At 36.1% G+C, this 17,251-nt stretch overlaps 1 protein-coding gene across 3 annotated transcripts in view; it reads left to right on the top strand.

Annotated features, from left to right (window-relative positions):
* The window catches only part of AUH (AU RNA binding methylglutaconyl-CoA hydratase), a 158,402-nt gene that overhangs the window by 50,860 nt on the left and 90,291 nt on the right, over window positions 1-17,251 (top strand). For all 3 annotated transcript variants that reach the window (XR_014186212.1, XM_082074790.1, XM_082074789.1), the window contains 2 exons: window positions 1,021-1,113; window positions 2,023-2,079. Coding sequence is in view for 2 of the 3 variants with exons in the window: in XM_082074790.1 (XP_081930916.1) it covers window positions 1,021-1,113; window positions 2,023-2,079 (150 nt within the window). In the remaining variant the exon portion in view is untranslated. The remainder of the gene's footprint in view (window positions 1-1,020; window positions 1,114-2,022; window positions 2,080-17,251) is intronic.

Here is a 17,251-nt window from a genome sequence, read left to right as displayed (position 1 = left end):
GTTTTTTTTCTTTTTCAATTTCCACTTACGACTGAATGAACTGGTCATTGAATTCAAGTAACTGAAACATTAAAACAAAGAAAATATTTTTTTAACATCTACAGAAAAAACTGTTGCTGTCAAGAGTTGGTTTAAAACTTTCAACAAGCTGTACACCCAAGTATTCAGCTAATTAATTGCTTTTGACTATTTTTGAAACTTTAATAGCAAAAATCTACTACTCAAGTATTGTTTGAATATAGTTTAAAATTATTGGTAGCTTGTGGTAAATGTAATGTTACATTTAATTAAAGCTGTAATATACAAGTCTATTTCTCAAGTAAAAAAGACATTTTTCATCAAACTTATTCAAGTTCATGAAGAAGGAAGAAGAGAAACTTGTTGGAGTTTAAGAGCACTACTTTAAACTCAATGTTTAAATAACTTCGCAGTGTCAGAACACTGATAAATTAAATGCAAACGATGCCATGGTCACACAGGCCTCTGGAACCCTGTGACTGTCATGTGTACTGGCATCTGTTTGTCAGACTGAAAACTCTCCCACATTCCATTAAGCTGTTAGGTGCTCCTTCACAGGAGAAAAGTGGCTGTAGTGGTGGCCACACCATGCCTGGGAATGTTAAAGCACAGAGAGCTTCCAACTGTGCTGGCATCACAAATGATTGTGATAAGACATCTGTATTTCAACCGAGATGTTTTATGTATGCGTATTCCTGTGTTACTGTTTGCCTAGCTCTGCTATGTAAGTTTTTGGAGTTCACTATTCAGATTTTTTGTCAAAAGTGAGCAAAAGCTAGAGAAGAAGGCTTGCAAACCTATTCAGCTACAGAGTGATGAAAGGAAGAGTATTTTTTTGTTTTTTTTCTGCCAAAGTGGTGCTGAACAGGCAATTTTTAGACCCATTTCATTTTATGAAACTTTTTTCCCATCGTGTGACTGTACTTTGAACAACATGTAATGAAATGGTGTTCCAGAGATGTTCTTTATGAGGCTGGTGTTAATTGGTACTTTCTTTTTCAGCTAATCTGCCGGTACCTACTATTGCTGCAATAGATGGAGCTGCATTAGGTGGTGGCCTAGAACTTGCGTTAGCCTGTGATATAAGAGTGGCAGGTAAGTCTGAGTCCTTTTTATAGAACATAGGATTATTAGTGTTGCAGATGGATTGACTAATCCTTGTTTTGGCAACAGTCTTATAAAACTTATTTTGTATCTGATGTCATTAATAACCAATTATTTCAAAGGGATTTAGCAGAAACCTAAGTACTTGCTAATTTTTAATTTCAAACAACTTACCACTGATAGCTGGATTGTTTTTGTTGCATGTTTTGTTTTATTGTTATGGCCTTCATTTTATCAGTACTGCCAGAAGGGTTATATAGTTGTTTTGTTATTTTATTTAGTAAGTAAATTATTATTCTCTTCTGTATTTGAAGTATTTTAGATGGAAATTTGATTTTATCTAAAAAGATTGCAGTGAAAAAGCAAAAGTTGTTAGTGAGAGCAATATTATAGAAGGAATTAAGCTGTTATAAAAGAAAAGTGACAACAGCACTTGAAAATAGGAACCTTGACCTATACAGCTGTCAGAACTTTAAAGCCGTTTATCGGAAAGTAAATGGAAACTTGGTCCTGAACAGTTGCCAGTAATTTAGTGTATATAAAGCTGTTTGAGCCTTAGAGAATTCATAGTAATCAGATGTAGAATTCTACCCAGTTTTAAGATCTTAAATAATAGGTCTTTTAGTATTTTACATTTTGCAAGAAAGTCTCTGTTACTCACTGTAATTGCTTACTTGCTATGTTAATAAGATACAGGAGTTGTCTTGCTGGGCCTCAATGGATCTTTTACTAAAGGCAGATCTGTTGAATCGCTTTAAAGTTTTTTATAAAGAAATATTTTTTAAAGTGATTTAATCTTCTTTATGAAGGAAATGTAATAAATTAAGAGTCTTGTAGGTCATTGTTACATATTTTGCAAAGTTTTTTTCTCATAGAACTGATTTACATTCTGCTTTTTAGCCTCTTCTGCTAAAATGGGCCTAGTTGAAACAAAGTTGGCCATCATTCCAGGTGCAGGTATGAATGTTTTGCTTCTGTTACCATGGATAACTAAATAATGCATGCTCTTGATATTTGATTTTGGATTGTTGTATATGAATTTCTGCTTTTGTATTTCTAATAAGCATCATGTCATGTTTCAAAGCTTATTGCTCATATGGCTTAGCAAAAATTAATAAAAAAGTGTATTTCTCATTTTTAGGGAATGGCACTTTTATATTATGTTCTTAATCAAAGTCTTTGTTATCTAAGTCAGTATTGAGTGAATCTGTAAATGACTTTTGATGTCTTGATCTGAAGGCTGAATTATTTTGCTAAGGGTCAGACTAGGGAAAAAGAGTTAACTATCAGTGTACAAAAATGGTAATTTAAGTAACGCTCCACTTTTAAATAATGTCTGGTACATTAGTATTCAAATTGTGTTTCCATGCTGCTTGTAAATTGGCTGTAAAGAGTTTAAAAACTGAAAGTATAGCTGTGAGTAGATCTTTTGTCTTACCAACTTATTTTTTTCTATTTGGAAGGCTGGTTGACTGGCTTTTCCTGGATTCAAGGGGAATGAAAGTTATCTAATGAATAATGTTTGAGGTGTTCTTAGTGTTATGAACTCTTTGTTTTTGTTTTTTTTTTTTTTTTTTTTAATGGATAAATCATTATCACTTGAATGAAGATATTTTATTTTCTGGGGAAAGGGCAAAATGTGAAAACAGGTGCATCTCTCTGATGCCCACCTAGCTTTGGCCTTGATTTCTGGAAGTTCTGGGAAACTTTATATCCTTTCTTTGCCTGAATTTTCTTTCTAATGGGTGGAACCTATTTTGAAAGCACTGTATCCAATTTTAATGGATACCATTGCAGCTTATACAGAGAGGATAGTAAAAACTAGCATAGTGGGATCACTGGTGTGAACTTTGTGTAAGAAACTATCCCATCCTATCACTAATCTAGACAATTACTGTACAATTTCAAAATCTCTATTATGGTTATTGTTGACTTGTGATGTACATCAATACATTCCCTCCATCTGTTTTTCTCTGTGGTCAGAGCTACATTTTACATAAGGAAAACTGAGTTATGGTGGCTGGTCTCTTTTTAGTAGTGACTAAAGATAATAATGTAGATGATTTTGAGGATATATTTCCTTCTGATAGTGTTGTCGTGATGAAATAATGTGCCTTGACAATAAGTCCTAGTGAAGAAAAAGACAGAAAATCATGCTGTTTATCTTTTGTCCTCCCATTGCATTCTCTCCTAAGGAACTCTACAGGACAGTGTTGGAGACTTACTCTCCAGTTTGAGAAATTCACATCAAGTTTTCCATATATTCTCAGTATTCAACTTACTTAGGTTGTCTCATGTTTTGTTGCCTTCAGTGAATTATAGATGCTTCAAACTACAACACTTTCACCTTAACGTGCTAAGTGACTGACTTACTATGAGTTTCATTCAGACTATTTTATTGCTGTTCAAATACTGAGGTTTGAAATTTTTTTTTTTTTCCCTATTCTAAAATGATGGTTTGGACATATGTCTTCAGCTCCTTGAAAATATAACGGATTTCACACTGTTACAATGCATTTTAAACTTAAAACATTTTGGAGTATCTTCAGTGAATTTTTTCCCTATTCCTATGAGCCTTTCTGAGAACTGTTTTTGCAGAGTGTGTTTGAATTTATCACAACTTCTGATGGCACCGGCCTGTACTTGCACCAGTTCTGTTGAGCAATGACAATGTTTCAGCCCTTTTTGGCTCCTGTTTTCCAAATAGTAACTGATCATGCTCTTTCTCATCAGCAAGTGAAGGATGAGTGAAGGAATTTTGCATATAATTTTTGCATATTTAGGTAGAGAAGCCACATGTGCCCATTTGAACGATAGACTTCATGGGTTAATGGAATATTTTCTTCCAATGCTTACTTCAATCTGCTTTGAGCCAAAGCAGGACCAGGCAGTGGTGCTGAAAGGGAGCTGGAGCCATTAAGAGGCCTCAATAGTTTCTGCTATCTTAATACATCTGAAACACGCTCATGTGTTGCTTCTTTGAAGAAGGTCCCTACAACATGGCAAGCTACTACAGTTTTTATTCTGTTCCATCAGCTGCCATGAGTATGTGATTGTTGTGAAGATTTTAACTTGGGTGATAATTAATGTGGACGTTTGAGGCTGTATGTAAAACCCCAAGAAGTTACACTCAAAATGCTATGTTAGAAGAATGTTACTAGAATTTAATAGTATTAAAATATAGATTCAGAGCAGATCAGCTATGACATTTTGGACTTTGCTATATTTTATTCCATCCTGTTTTAAAATGTGATTATCAAAAGACCCAGTCAGCAGCTGTCTAGTGACCAATGAGTTTCAACATAAATTTCCCAGGTGTGAGAAATTTTGAGTACACACAGAAGTACTGCAATCTTCTAAAGGCTGAGGTTGAGCAGCAGCTAGCTGAATCCTGGTTAATACACCGAAATGAATTGTTCCTTCTAAGTCTGGTGAGAGTCTCTACTAAGTAGGCATTTGTATACATTTATTTGCATATGTTATCTGTGGTGTCAGGTTGAGACGCCTCAGAAGGTTCATCATGGCAGACAGCAGAGCAAGACCAAATGGGGTGACAGTGGTGCCTCCTCTAATTCAATAGCTTTGTGTACAGACCAGCAGCTCAGCTTGTGAGGGAGAAGGATTGATTCTTCTGCCTTTGGAAGTTTAAGTAAAGTTCTCCCTGCTATGAAAAAGGCCTTAACTGCCAGATTGTGAGCTGGAGAAAGCAGACAATTGTTTCATTTTTCCTTTGCAGTACATCCCACTGTCTGTTAAGGAAGTCAAGCTTCAGACAACTAGAGGAAGTGGTAACTTGGTGCTGGGGAAGTTAGCTGAGAATGAGTATTGATGATTTTTGTATTCTAAAGAAGGTCTGCCAATCACTATTCATTGCACAGAGGTCTTATGCCACCACAACAGGCATGTATGTCAGGCTGGCTGTTTCTCTCTTCATCCCCTTTCTTCCTCATTTTTCTTCCCTATGAACTTGGAGTCTGTTGGCCAGTTATGGTCTAACTTGACTACAGGGCAGTGGTCGCAAAAAAGACCATCCCTAGAATTGTATTAAAAGTAGGTAGCCAGGTGAACAGAAAAAATTATGTTCCTTAGAAAGTTTCAACACAAACTAACTTGTTCTTGGGCATGAAAGAATGCGCACAGGAGAGAGGCGTTGTGCATGTCCTAGCTGTGGAAAATGTTTCAACCAGAATACTCCTCGTATGAGACGGGATTTCATCGGAAACCAGACTATTAACTTTGCGTTTTAAGGAGTTGCTTATTGTCAGCCAGAGTGGCTTTTCTTAAAGCTATTCATTGCTAAAAGGAGTTCAGTTTTTGGATCTCTTAGTGAAAAAGCTGTTCAGACAACTTACTTTCTGTGTAACGCTGTAGTCTGTACAGAATTCAGCATAATCTAGGAAGTCTTTCTTTACAAAAAAATGATGTTTCTCGTCTTTGCTGTTATTTCCCAAACTGCAGTAAAAAGAAAAAAAAAACCTCTTTCATTACATGAATGTAGTTTCTGGTGTCTCTCAACTTGGAAAGGAAGTGTTTCACGGTGACAAGTTTCTCCTTAGATGAAAATTGTCTTCTGGAGCATTTTTATCTAAAATCCTTTGTTTTACTGCTTTGTAGCTTTTTAAAGCTGTGTCCATCTATGGTTTATATCTGTTGTATATCTCTAGGCTTTCACTATGTCATACTGGGCCTGCAATTGATAGATGATGCCTTGCTGGCAGATCTGTTTTTATGTGTTAGTATCTTGTTTGTATACCACTCAGTAACAGATCTGTTATGAGAAGATAAAAATGGTTGTAAACAGCATACATAAATTTTCTTACTCTCGTAGTGGAGTATGATTGGTTGGACCAGGAAAGTATTCTGTGATAATAAGAAGTAGGAGAAACAGGTGTATATATAAAACATTCGAGTTTTCTTTATGCAGTTTTTGTGCATGGAAGTGTCATGTGTGTTTGTTTTGTTTATGAAGACATTTTTGTTAGCAGTTCTTTGTTCAGCTCATCAAGATGAGTTTAGCCATTGTTCCTCCCTGTTCCTCCCCAAGCCCCCATTACTTCGTTACAGAGCTCTCTTCCACTGTTTAAAGGTGAAATAAACACCCAGTACGTAATCCCTGTGATCATGCTTTCCTTTACAGCATTTAGTTTAATAGTATATTTTACCAAGAAAGCTTTAAAAAAACCCACCCTCTATTAAATCTTTAAAAGACTTTGTAAATAAGCTGTGTCTTCTTGAAGTGCATCTTGAAGTTACTTTGAAACCTTTTTTCCACAGGTGAAACTGAAGCTTTGTTACACAATAGGCTGGACTGTTTTTTGTCTTTAAAATATATAGCAAGGGTGAGATTTAACGGCAGCATTTCTATGTTCTTCTCTTTCTACTTTGGTAACGGTACTGTTTTGACTGTTCTTCTAGACTTTAAAATGTGTTTGAGGAAGTTATGGTACTTGTAGATTATAACATTATAAAACATGGCAGGAACACACTGAAAAATTCCTTTTCTTTGCATAGGCAGAAAATGAGCATAAGAATGAAAACTGGATTTAGATAATCATTATAAATTTTCCTTAACTCTTACAGTATTCATTGTTCGCTCTCGAAAACAACATGAAGGTCTCTCTTACAGCTGAAAAAAAGCTCTATTTTGGATGAGAGATTTGTCAGGGGAATTTCCAAATGTGAAAAACTCATACAGAATGTGATCTTGCTAGCAGCAGTAGTTGTACAATTCAGCCAAGTGTAAAGGTTAAGTAAAATGTCAGACATTTCAAGTTGAAATCTGATGCACCTTACAATGTATTGTCAGCATATTCTTTAGATTTCTTTACTTTAGTATCAATAGTAATAGGAATACATGCGTTTGACAAATACTGAAAAAATTGAAGTGGCACCATTTGTGGTAGTGTCTGAGGTAGGACTTAAAAGCTTCTGCACATGTAATGTAATCTTTCTGCGTGTAGGTGCTACTTGGTAGTACACCTTTAAAGAGGTACTTAGAAATAAAAATCTGCTTGTTTTGTATAACCTTATGCATCTTACCTGAGTAGTCCTATACCTCTCCATCCCATCTTTGTCCCTACCCTCACTAGTCTACTCTCATCTTCTCCTTTACTTTTTCCATAAAGTCTCCCTAGTTCTTACATGTACAATTTTTTCGCATTACATAAGGACACCAGTTGAGGCCTCTTACCTTTTTAAAGCTCACCTTTTAATCCTGTGACAACTGACTGACTGGGGAGAAGAAAAAACAAAGTGAAATAGTTAGCTTTGAGTTTTTTTCTCTCTTTTTTTTTTTTTCAGTTAGTCCATAAACTGTCTTGTGATTTCTTCTATTTTCTTGTGTCAGATTTGTAATACTGTAAAGTTCAGAATTTAAATACTGGTAGGAGACAGTTTTGAGTAAGGTCCTGAATCACCATCCTACGCACTTCATCAATATTATTCATAAAAATTTATTTGCTGTGTGACTTCTTCTGTTTCCCTTTACAACTGAGGTCCGACAGTGACTGCTGAGCATTTAAGATTTGATACAGTAAAAACCCTAAATTAGTTACTCTAAGAATATTTTTCTACTTTTTCTTGAATCATCTGAAGTCTAGATAGCTTTATTTGCATTTTAGTATTTTGTAATGTTTATTTTATGCATTGTGTTAAATAAATGGCCTGAAGTAAAAAATTGCTAATAGTGTAGAAAACAGATGTTTCAACATCCACTCTTTTATCAAAGTAATTAAACACAATATATAGGATGTTACTAGAGGGAGGTAAATTGGTTCTGCTTCTGTAAGTTAGAGAGAATTGTGGCTCTTACGTTTTCCCTTTCTTAACTAAAAAGCTGATTTCCATCAAATGACTAATTTTTTCTCTGTTTTTATAATCAGTTGTAATGGTGATGATGTTGAGGCAAAACATCATGCAATACGAACACTGCAAAAGCTCCATACATAAAACTAATGTTTTGTGAATTTTACTTACAGTCTCTCTGTATAAACAGAATACTTTGCAAGTAGTGTCAACACACAGCAGAAGAGATGATCTCCCTGTCATCAGAACTATTCCCTGTGTCTACTTAAAGTAAACAGTACTTACCTTTGTAGAGTGATCTACAGAACAATCTGTGCTTTTCCCTTTGTGTGCTATCCATAGAACCCCCGCCAAAACCGTATTAAAAATACAATTACTACTTCATACAGTAAAAGGAGGTATCCAGGGATATCCTTGATGTCCCATGGAACCGCAGTTGTATAGAATGTTATTTGAAATGTCAGGTTCCATGTAAGAAGTTGACCACTTCTGACATTCTAGATGTTTCTGTGTGCAGAGATGGCAGGACTTTTCTTTCTGACCTAAATTTGGAGATGGCTAGTTTACAAATCAGAATTAACAGTCAGACATTTGAGAAACTTCAGTATCGTAGGGAGCAGCACTGCACCCCCAATATGCTGTGTCCAGTTAGCGTTAGTCCTTTGATGCTGCCGAGGAAGGAGGAAAGAAAACAAGGACAAAAGAAAGCCGCAGAAGCCAAGCTGCACATTAGAGAAGTGTAGGAGGAGAGAAAGAGTATTCTTGGTCTTGGAAGGCAAAGCATGGAAGGTCTGAGATTAGTTTAATGTGACTATGGAGAAATCAAACCTTAGCAACAAACAGTGATTGAGTGTTTTGAGACCTTTGTCATGTATTGGGGAGTATAAAAACATTCTTCTTTATATGAAGATTGAATTTTGGAGTACTGTTTTTGTTAAAATTCATTCTTACAACCTGAGCAATGTTATCAATTGTTTTCTTCATTCTCATAGGTATATAAGTACATTTGCTTTCATCAGTTTGAAAGTTTTTTTGTGAGATTGATGGATTGCTCATTTTTGAATGACAGCCAGAAAAATGAAAAAAATGTAACAGTTTGCTTTCTTCCATCTTCCTTAAATCATGTAGATATAAGCCCTGTTCAGGTACTGTTTCAGTAAGCATGGGTTTGCTATCACATTTGTATATTTTCTGGACCATTTCTGTGCCACTGGTGACTAAGGAGGGAAGCTTTGAAAAGAAAGCAAACCTGAACTTTGCTTTTGCAATCTGATTTTCTCACCACATATAGAATAGTGTGACACTGAATAGAAACTACGGTTTAGGCAGACTGTGGCAGTATGAATAGAATTCACAGTAGGTTTTGTAGCATACCTGTGAAGTTCAATATATTCACCTGGGGTACTCAAGTGAAAAGGACAAGGAGAGAATAAAGTAAATGGAGAAAAGAGTGATGTAAAATGCTGCTAGGTAAAGAACCCTATATTTTTCCAAAGCCAGTAAAAATTTAATATTATCTGTATACACATTTGCAACTAATCAGGTAGATGAATTCTGTGCTCACTCATAAGGATCCATCAGAATTCATTTATGCCTTTGAAATTATTTTGACTTTGCACAAAGCTTCGAATTAATTTTAAAAGTTGTGGGAAGCCTAATGCGCTTTGTACAAGACCACCCTTTTTTACTTCGTAAAAGGCTGCCATTTTCATCCCTAAACATGTCCTGAAACCAGGACCTGGTGTCTATCTCAAGCTCTCTTGTCCACTCAAGATCATGATAAGAACTTCCAATTGCATACTTACGTGTAAAGTTTTGTATGAAATAATACTTTCAATTTCTCAGTTTTAAGCTTATGCAAAAACAAAAGGAAGACTAAGTAATAATAACTGATGTTTCTGGGGAAAGGTGGGGCACGAGGAAAATAAAAATTTGCTGGATATGGAAAATACAGTTGCATAAAATGATCTTTCAAAAATTGCCTTACTGAAGCTTTTTTTGGAAATTAAAAAAGACGTGTTTCGAAAGGAAGTATTAGACAAATGAAACTCAGTATCTGCTGACTTGTCTTACCTCTTCTGGTGGACTAGGAGCTAAGAAGAAATCCTGTGCTTCAAAATTCTGGGCTCAGCATCTTCTGTGGTCAGCATCTCTGCATTTTAAGGTTCTCCACCTTCTTGTCTGATTACCTTTCCACATTCCTCTGTTAAGGAGACTCATTGCTACTTCAGCTCATTGCTGGAGATTAATTATTGTCTCAATAGTGTCCTTTCTTCTTGTAGCTTCACGTATGCTCTCTATTTGGCAAACTAATACAAGTTTTTCTCTACTCTTCTTATCTCTATGGTAACGCAAGTGATAAGGAGAAAGAACTCCTTAGGGAGTGTTAGGAAAGGCAGAGAAAATAGACAGGTGAAAGTAAGAGTCTAGTACAGAAAATTATTAACCTTAAAGAGTCATTGATAAATGAGATGAAAATGTGTGAGCCAGTCAATCTGGGCTGGAAATTTGTTTTCTAATTTTTTTAGGTGTTGAGGGAAAAAATCAGATTTTGTCTTTTAGTGACAGAATCAAGCAGAAATGTGTCATTACCAGCTATCAGTATGTGTATATGAAAAACATACCAGGGCAGTGGAAGACAGCAATATAAAAGGAGTGAAGAAGATTATTCATACTGTATAGGCGATTTTGGAAGTCTTAATTGCTGTGCATCATTCCTGTCTCTCTGCATTGACAGCGCAGGAAACACAGACTCCTTATTTTAGTTCTTGATTTGTCCCTAAGTGAGATGTGTAAACAGGGTGATGAAAATTTTCCTTGTAGTGTTAAGAAGCTTGTTAATCTGCATAGTGATAGACACAATTTAATACAAGATGGTGAAGATGAACGTATGTAGCTGATCACATTACATATCACTTGGTAGTTTTTAGTGGTTCTTTAGAAGTGATGATCAAATGTGTTTTTCAGTTACAGAAGCTGAGATAAAAAGTGTGTGTAGAAGACCTGCATGACTCTCACAGGTGAGAAAAGCAACATTCATACACAGGAATCAAGCAGCTCACAAGCCATTCTTTAAGTGGTTTTCAGTGACACAACTTTTGTGGTATATCCCCCCTCCCTAACTCTGCCCTTTATTTTTCACAAGTCTACAATTTCACAGAACCTAGCTATGGTACTGCCACAGTCTGTACGTATATTTGGGATGAAGTCTGTGGAAGACCTTAGATCTGTACAAAGAGGTTGTGCAAAGGAGCAGAGACAGAAGGTGCAAGAGAGATCAGGAGGTTACTGTCAGAGAAACAAAACAGATTTGATGTACAATCTTGAAGTTTTTAATAAATGAGAAAGAAATCAGATGCTAAAACTTCCTTGTTGATTCTCTTAAAGAAATGGTTTATTAAGAGGAAATGATCAGTATGGGTTTTAGAAACATATCAATGGATCTAGTTTTTTGTTCCTCCCCCCCCCGCTTTTTTTTTTCCCCCAGATACTCCCACAGCATTTTTGAAATTTGAATGAGGGTACGTCCTTCCAAAACTTAGTCATAAGTCTTTATGTCATTGTTTAATCACAATTTCCATTGACATCAGTGTTTGCCACAGTAAAGACTGCAAAAGCTCTGATCATCATTTAGGATTTGTTTCAGTAGTAATGAATCCAAAGGGAATCTGGAGGAAAAGAGAAAACCCCACGTTTTGAGGAGGTTAAATGATCAGTATGTTTCTGTCTTCTAAATTCTAGACCTTTTGTGTAAGTCATTGCTCAAGTGACCCTTACTGCACATAGCACAGAGGGAAAAGTTGCAGATTAGTCATTGGCATGTGTTAGTAAGGACTTGTGTAAGCAAGGGTTGCTGGGGTGAAATTAATGTGTTGCATTAGTTATGTAATGTTCAAGTTGGCCTTATAAAAGAATGTTGTGGGATTTTTAGCAGTGCAAGAATAGTTTTCATGTAGCATTTCAGTTTACCTTCTGCACTTGGTTAGTGAATGAAAAGCAATTTATAGGAAGCAACAGGCTTTGGAAAGATGAAAAAGACGATGAAATATCTTCTACTGTGTATTATTATTAAGATTCCCCTCTTCAATATGTCTCCGTCTCAATATAGATGTTACTGGGGGCGAAGAATTGGGAGTGGGGCTCTGGAACACCAGCTGGAGTGTATAAATGGGGGCTAGTATAGACGCAACAATGCTTGGTAAGTTCCTAAAAATTATGTTGACAGCTGTTGAGCTCATCCATACTCAGTGTGTTTTTTGAAGAGAAGCCAAGGAATTTTTAATCAAGGAAGATTACTGAGCAGATTACTGTGTGCTGAATATTTAAAAATAGACTTGCTTTTATTAGAAAAAACTCTTTGTTTAAGCCTGAAGTGTTACATTTTTCACTGAAAATGCAAAAGCTGTTTTGATTTAAAACAGTATTAAATTATTATGAATGAGATGAAAAGAGATAATGAGATGGAAAGAAGATAATATTTATTCTGTTTAATCGGAGTGTTCTATAGGAAAGTCAGCATGAGTAATATAAGTGCATTTTAACTTTAATGGATCTCAGACTATGGCATTTTTGGGGGACCAAGGATTTTCAGTGACCTGTTAGATTGGAAAATGTCTGATTTAAAGAAAATTCTCCATTGAATGTCTTTGTGTGAAGTTATTTTGGTAATCTGCTCTCATAGGACCAATTGCTAGTCTTTTCCCACCCTGATGAAACTAGGTCACTAGTTTTTGGCACTCATCCAAGTTGTGAGATTTATTTGGTGTTCAGGCACACTGTCTAGAAATAGTGATGCAATGTCAGCAAGGCCACTTTTCATTTCATGAACATAATTTCCAGTGCCCTGGAATTAATTTATTCACTGACCTGTTAATAACTGCAATCTGTCACTGGCTTACAGAGGCAGAGGAAGTGTCTGGAAATAGTCATGGTCACCCTACCAGGTGTTTCGTTACAGGATTTCTGTTGAATGTAACATTTTTTGGTTTTCATCATGTAGAAGAGTCTGACTGTTAATGAAAACACGCCAGCAACTTAATCAAAAGGAAAGTACTTGTAATTAGTAAATATCGGAGAGAGATAAATGATTTGGAGTGATTGTTTTATGTTACATTATACTGTAATATAGCTGAGAAACATTCTGCTTACCTTTGGAAAAAGTATGGGAATTCAGCATGTGTAGATTAAATATAATTGTTTGAAAAAACACATTAAGATATTAGTTATATGTGTTAAATAAAAGGAAGACTTGTGATTCAAATTCGCTAGTGTTCAGGTTTATTCTCACACACCCCCCGCCCCTCGGTGTTTTTGTTGAAATCAGGTTTATCTTTTGCCACAGGCATGGCAGGCAGTCACTCAGGGCAGCAGGTTGCTCTGGGTAGCAAAGTAGCTGTTAGCCCTATTCTACTTTGCATGTGCCAGAGGCCTGGAGAGTCGAGCTTGCTGCTGCCATTGAGAGAGGGGAATTCAGGGGTCGGTTCTTACTGCAGTGTCACAGCTGGCTGTTCCTAGCAGTGCTGCTGCTGTTCCTAATATTTCTCTTTCTACTGTAGACTTAGCTCTAAAGGGATCCCTCCCCTGTTCTGCATCCTAGCTCTGAGCCTTTTACCTTACTTTAGATCTGGATGTTTCTTCTTTTCCTTGTTTACTATTATGCATGGTACAAGCTGCACAGCATCCTGGCCCTTAATCCACTGTCTAGAAAAATTACATTTGGCCTGTAGCACTCAGCTGGCTCTGGTTGAAGTATCAGGTACCATCATCGTATGTAGTAAACCCTACTCTTGTGTATATATGGGAAAAGGCTTTTCTGGACTTCTACAAAACTGATCTTTGAGCACAGATTAAAGCTGAATAATGAGAAAGCGGGTTTTGTTTTGTTTGGTGGTTTTGGGGTCTTTTTGAGGTCTAATTTAATACAGTTGAGGAGCTTCTGAGTTAGGGTACTTCATGTGATAGTAGAGCTGACCTACGGTCACTGCCATTGCAATCATGGAAAGAATTGCCACTTTTTTTGCTCTCAGGTTTCATGATCGGTAGTGTTTTTCTTGGAGCTTTAGTTTAAAAAGATAACTTCCGTCCTGGACTTCCACGGCTGAGCAATGGTATTTGAAAACATGTCCTTTCTTTGTAATGGTTCAGAAAGTCTCTGTAAGTGAATGGCTACGTTTAGTTCTAATCTGATTTTTTTGTAGTCTTGCTCAAATGCTTTCCAGTATTTGAGGGTGGAATATTTTTTGAAAATTGCAGCTTCATATGCTGTATCTGAACTCCTTAAAGGGGCCAAACACTATTTTGAGTTGAGTTGTGATGTCCGTAGAAGTATCATCCTACACTTCTTTAGTGCTAGAAGAGAATTTATGAAATTCAGTTCTAAATCTTGTTATTTTTTTTAAATACAGTAGGAAAATGCATTTTTTAATTAAAAATGGCAAAATAGGACAGAAAATAGCACCTTTCTCATTGACTCTTGCTAAACCCAGTATTTTCTACTTGTGTAAAGGGCAGTAGCTACTGCATACTCCTCTGTTCAGTGATATTTATCTTATGAGACTGTTACCTATATAATTCTCCTGCATGCAACAAGTGTTGGGAATGGAATACTACCACATTTTGATGACTTGGCCCATTGCATCTTTTGATGTCTCCTTTGTTTTCAAATTCTTTCAAGTGACACAGTAAATTAAGCTGTTAGTTGTTCACTGCATCTGCTGACTGTCCCCCAAAGTCTTTGTAATAAAAAAAGAGAATAAAAACAAAGTAAATTCCTAGTGAGTAATTTTCTAATATGTGATAGAACATAAAACCAAAACTGAGGATGAACAATGTAGAATGACATTCTGATCTAGTAAATTACATAGAAGCAGAACATACTTGGTTTATCATGCCAGGCAAACCAAATGAAAATGATTTGGTTACATCTTCTAGTGTTTTGGACACAAGTGTTTTTCTTTAAAACATGCTATTCTTTTTAGTTGTATTCATTTCTAAATTACTTATAAGGAAATGTCATTAATATTTTATATGTTATTATACTATTCTATTGTTAGTAAATAGTGTGATCATGACTCAGATAGTTGTTTTTTGTTAGTTTCTTTTGGTCCTGTTTTTCTGTTTCAGCGGGAAAGAAATGTGTTAATGTTTGGTGGCCTTCTAAACTCATAGATGTTTTGAAACATGGAAACTGACATGTTTGAAAAACCTCTCACCCTGAATCACTAGTTCACTTGTATTGTAGGAAATGTAAAAGAGAGCTGTTTTATCACCTGAAGAGTCATGTGAATGTTGTTCTTGAAAATTTCAGCGTTCTAGAAGTCCACTATTTTTTGGCATTAGTGTGGTGGGTATTTTTTTCATTTTGCTAAGCTTCATATCTGCTTTATTGGCTACTCCAAAAGAGTTTCTAAGACACTTTTGCAAAACATTTGCACTTACCAAGCACATAAGCTAAGTGCAGTTTTCCTCTTCTGTCATTAAGTCGCTTTTCCCCCTCCTTTTACTGTGGAATGTTGTTTGGGAAATACCTCTCCTGGCTCTCTGTTTTCTTGTAGAGGGTCGGTAGGTGATACTTCTCCCAGCAGAGCTAGAGTAAAAGTAGGTCTTGTAAAAAGTAGGTGAATGACAACCAATTAAAAATCTTGATATTGTTCATAGCTTTAAGCATTTTATGTGTGGAATTTTCACTGTACACTGTAGGTCTTTATAAGCCTCACCTCCAAAATCATCAAGCCATTCTCAGGTGTCTTACTCTTAAATACAGCTAATATTTCAGTGAATTTACATGTCTGCTAAACAGAAGGAAAAATTAAAACATGTCAGGTCACTTCTTCTACCTGAGTCAGACAAAAAATTTTCTTTTTAAATTTGTCTTACAGTACGGACTTGCCCATCATTTTTCTTGTAGTGGGAGCCTCAGTGCAGCCATAAATGTGGGAAAAGTTGTTGTGCTCTTAGGAAAGATCAGTGAAGGGGAGGTACTTTAATTAGAAAGCTGGTATTTTCTGTACATTTTCTACCATCCTCTTTCCGGAAGGCTCTTAGAGTGCCACGGCACCTGGATTCAAACATAGGCAAGCTTACACTCCAGCTTCTCTCCGAGTACTGTGTGAACTGGTAGCGCAATTCTGAATTCAGACATACAGGCACTGGGTATTTGTCATCAAAGCAGAGGCACAGAGTAGCACAAGAACACAGTTGGTTTTGAGTGTTCATTTCTTGAAGAAGGAGCCAACCTTCCTCTTCATGCAGTTCCTAGAAGGCTGTTCTTGCAAGCAGAAGACAGCGTGTAGGGTTCAGGTCCCTAAACATGGTGTCCTGTGCCCTGCAGCATCTGGCTGGGACTCTGGTTACTTCTGTGTTCTCGCTGTTAGTGGAGGAGTTGCAGATACACCCTGATAGCCACAATGCTTGATTCCCATGCATAATCTCAGTGTTACAAGGCTTCAAGCACAGAAGATTTAAGGGCAATTTTTTTGTAAAATACAGAACATAAGAGCATAGCAGAAGTTACTGGTTTTATGTTCTTTCAGGCAGATGTCTGCCTTTTTTTTTTTTTTTTCCTTTGGTTGTCCTGTTGTTGTTTTGAACCAGAACGTCTTTTCTTTACTTAGGAGGGACAGGCAATTTACAATTCTGTGCTGTCATTTGTTCTGGTAACAAACTCAAGCAGATGTAGCAAGTGTGGACAAATATAGGAAATTATTGTGTAGTCATTCCTGTAGCCAATACCAGAACTTCACAGATTGTCCTAACAGTATGAAACACTGTAATGCTACTGAAATGTACTGAGGTACAACATAGCTCTGTACATAGCCGTCGTAAATATGGCAAAAAAAAAAGAAAAAAGAAAAAGTATGCTTTAGATATAAAATAGAAATAAAATTTAGTAAGTGTAAGTTGTATGGGCTTAGCCTGTAATTCCTGTTAAATTTTGATATAACACAACTTACACAGAAGATCAGTGCAACTCTTTTGTAAGTCATAAGATCTGAATAAATCTTCATATGTTTATTATTTTGAGTATAAACTTTGCTTTCCAGTTCAGTCTTCATTTTACACACACACAGACAAAAAAGGTGAAAGAAAAAAGTTTATATGGAATTGACTGCTGTCAGTATGGAAGAGAAATGTCAGTATGGAAGAGAAATTTGAAGACCAAATGCTCTTTGCTATAATAATTCTCCCTGAAAAGTAGCTCGTAACTATTGATCTTTTATAGAAATTCCTGAAATTTGACAGTTGATTCATGTACTAATTGCCGTGAGTTGACAATAAGAAGGCAATGTATAGCCTGTACATTAAATTTATTTCAAGTGAAGGAATT

Source organism: Streptopelia decaocto, assembly GCF_964273445.1.
Source record: "Streptopelia decaocto genome assembly, chromosome: Z".
Taxonomy (NCBI): Eukaryota; Metazoa; Chordata; class Aves; order Columbiformes; family Columbidae; genus Streptopelia; species Streptopelia decaocto.
The sequence above is the reverse complement of the archived record's forward strand: the minus strand, read 5'-3'. Positions and strand labels throughout refer to the sequence as shown.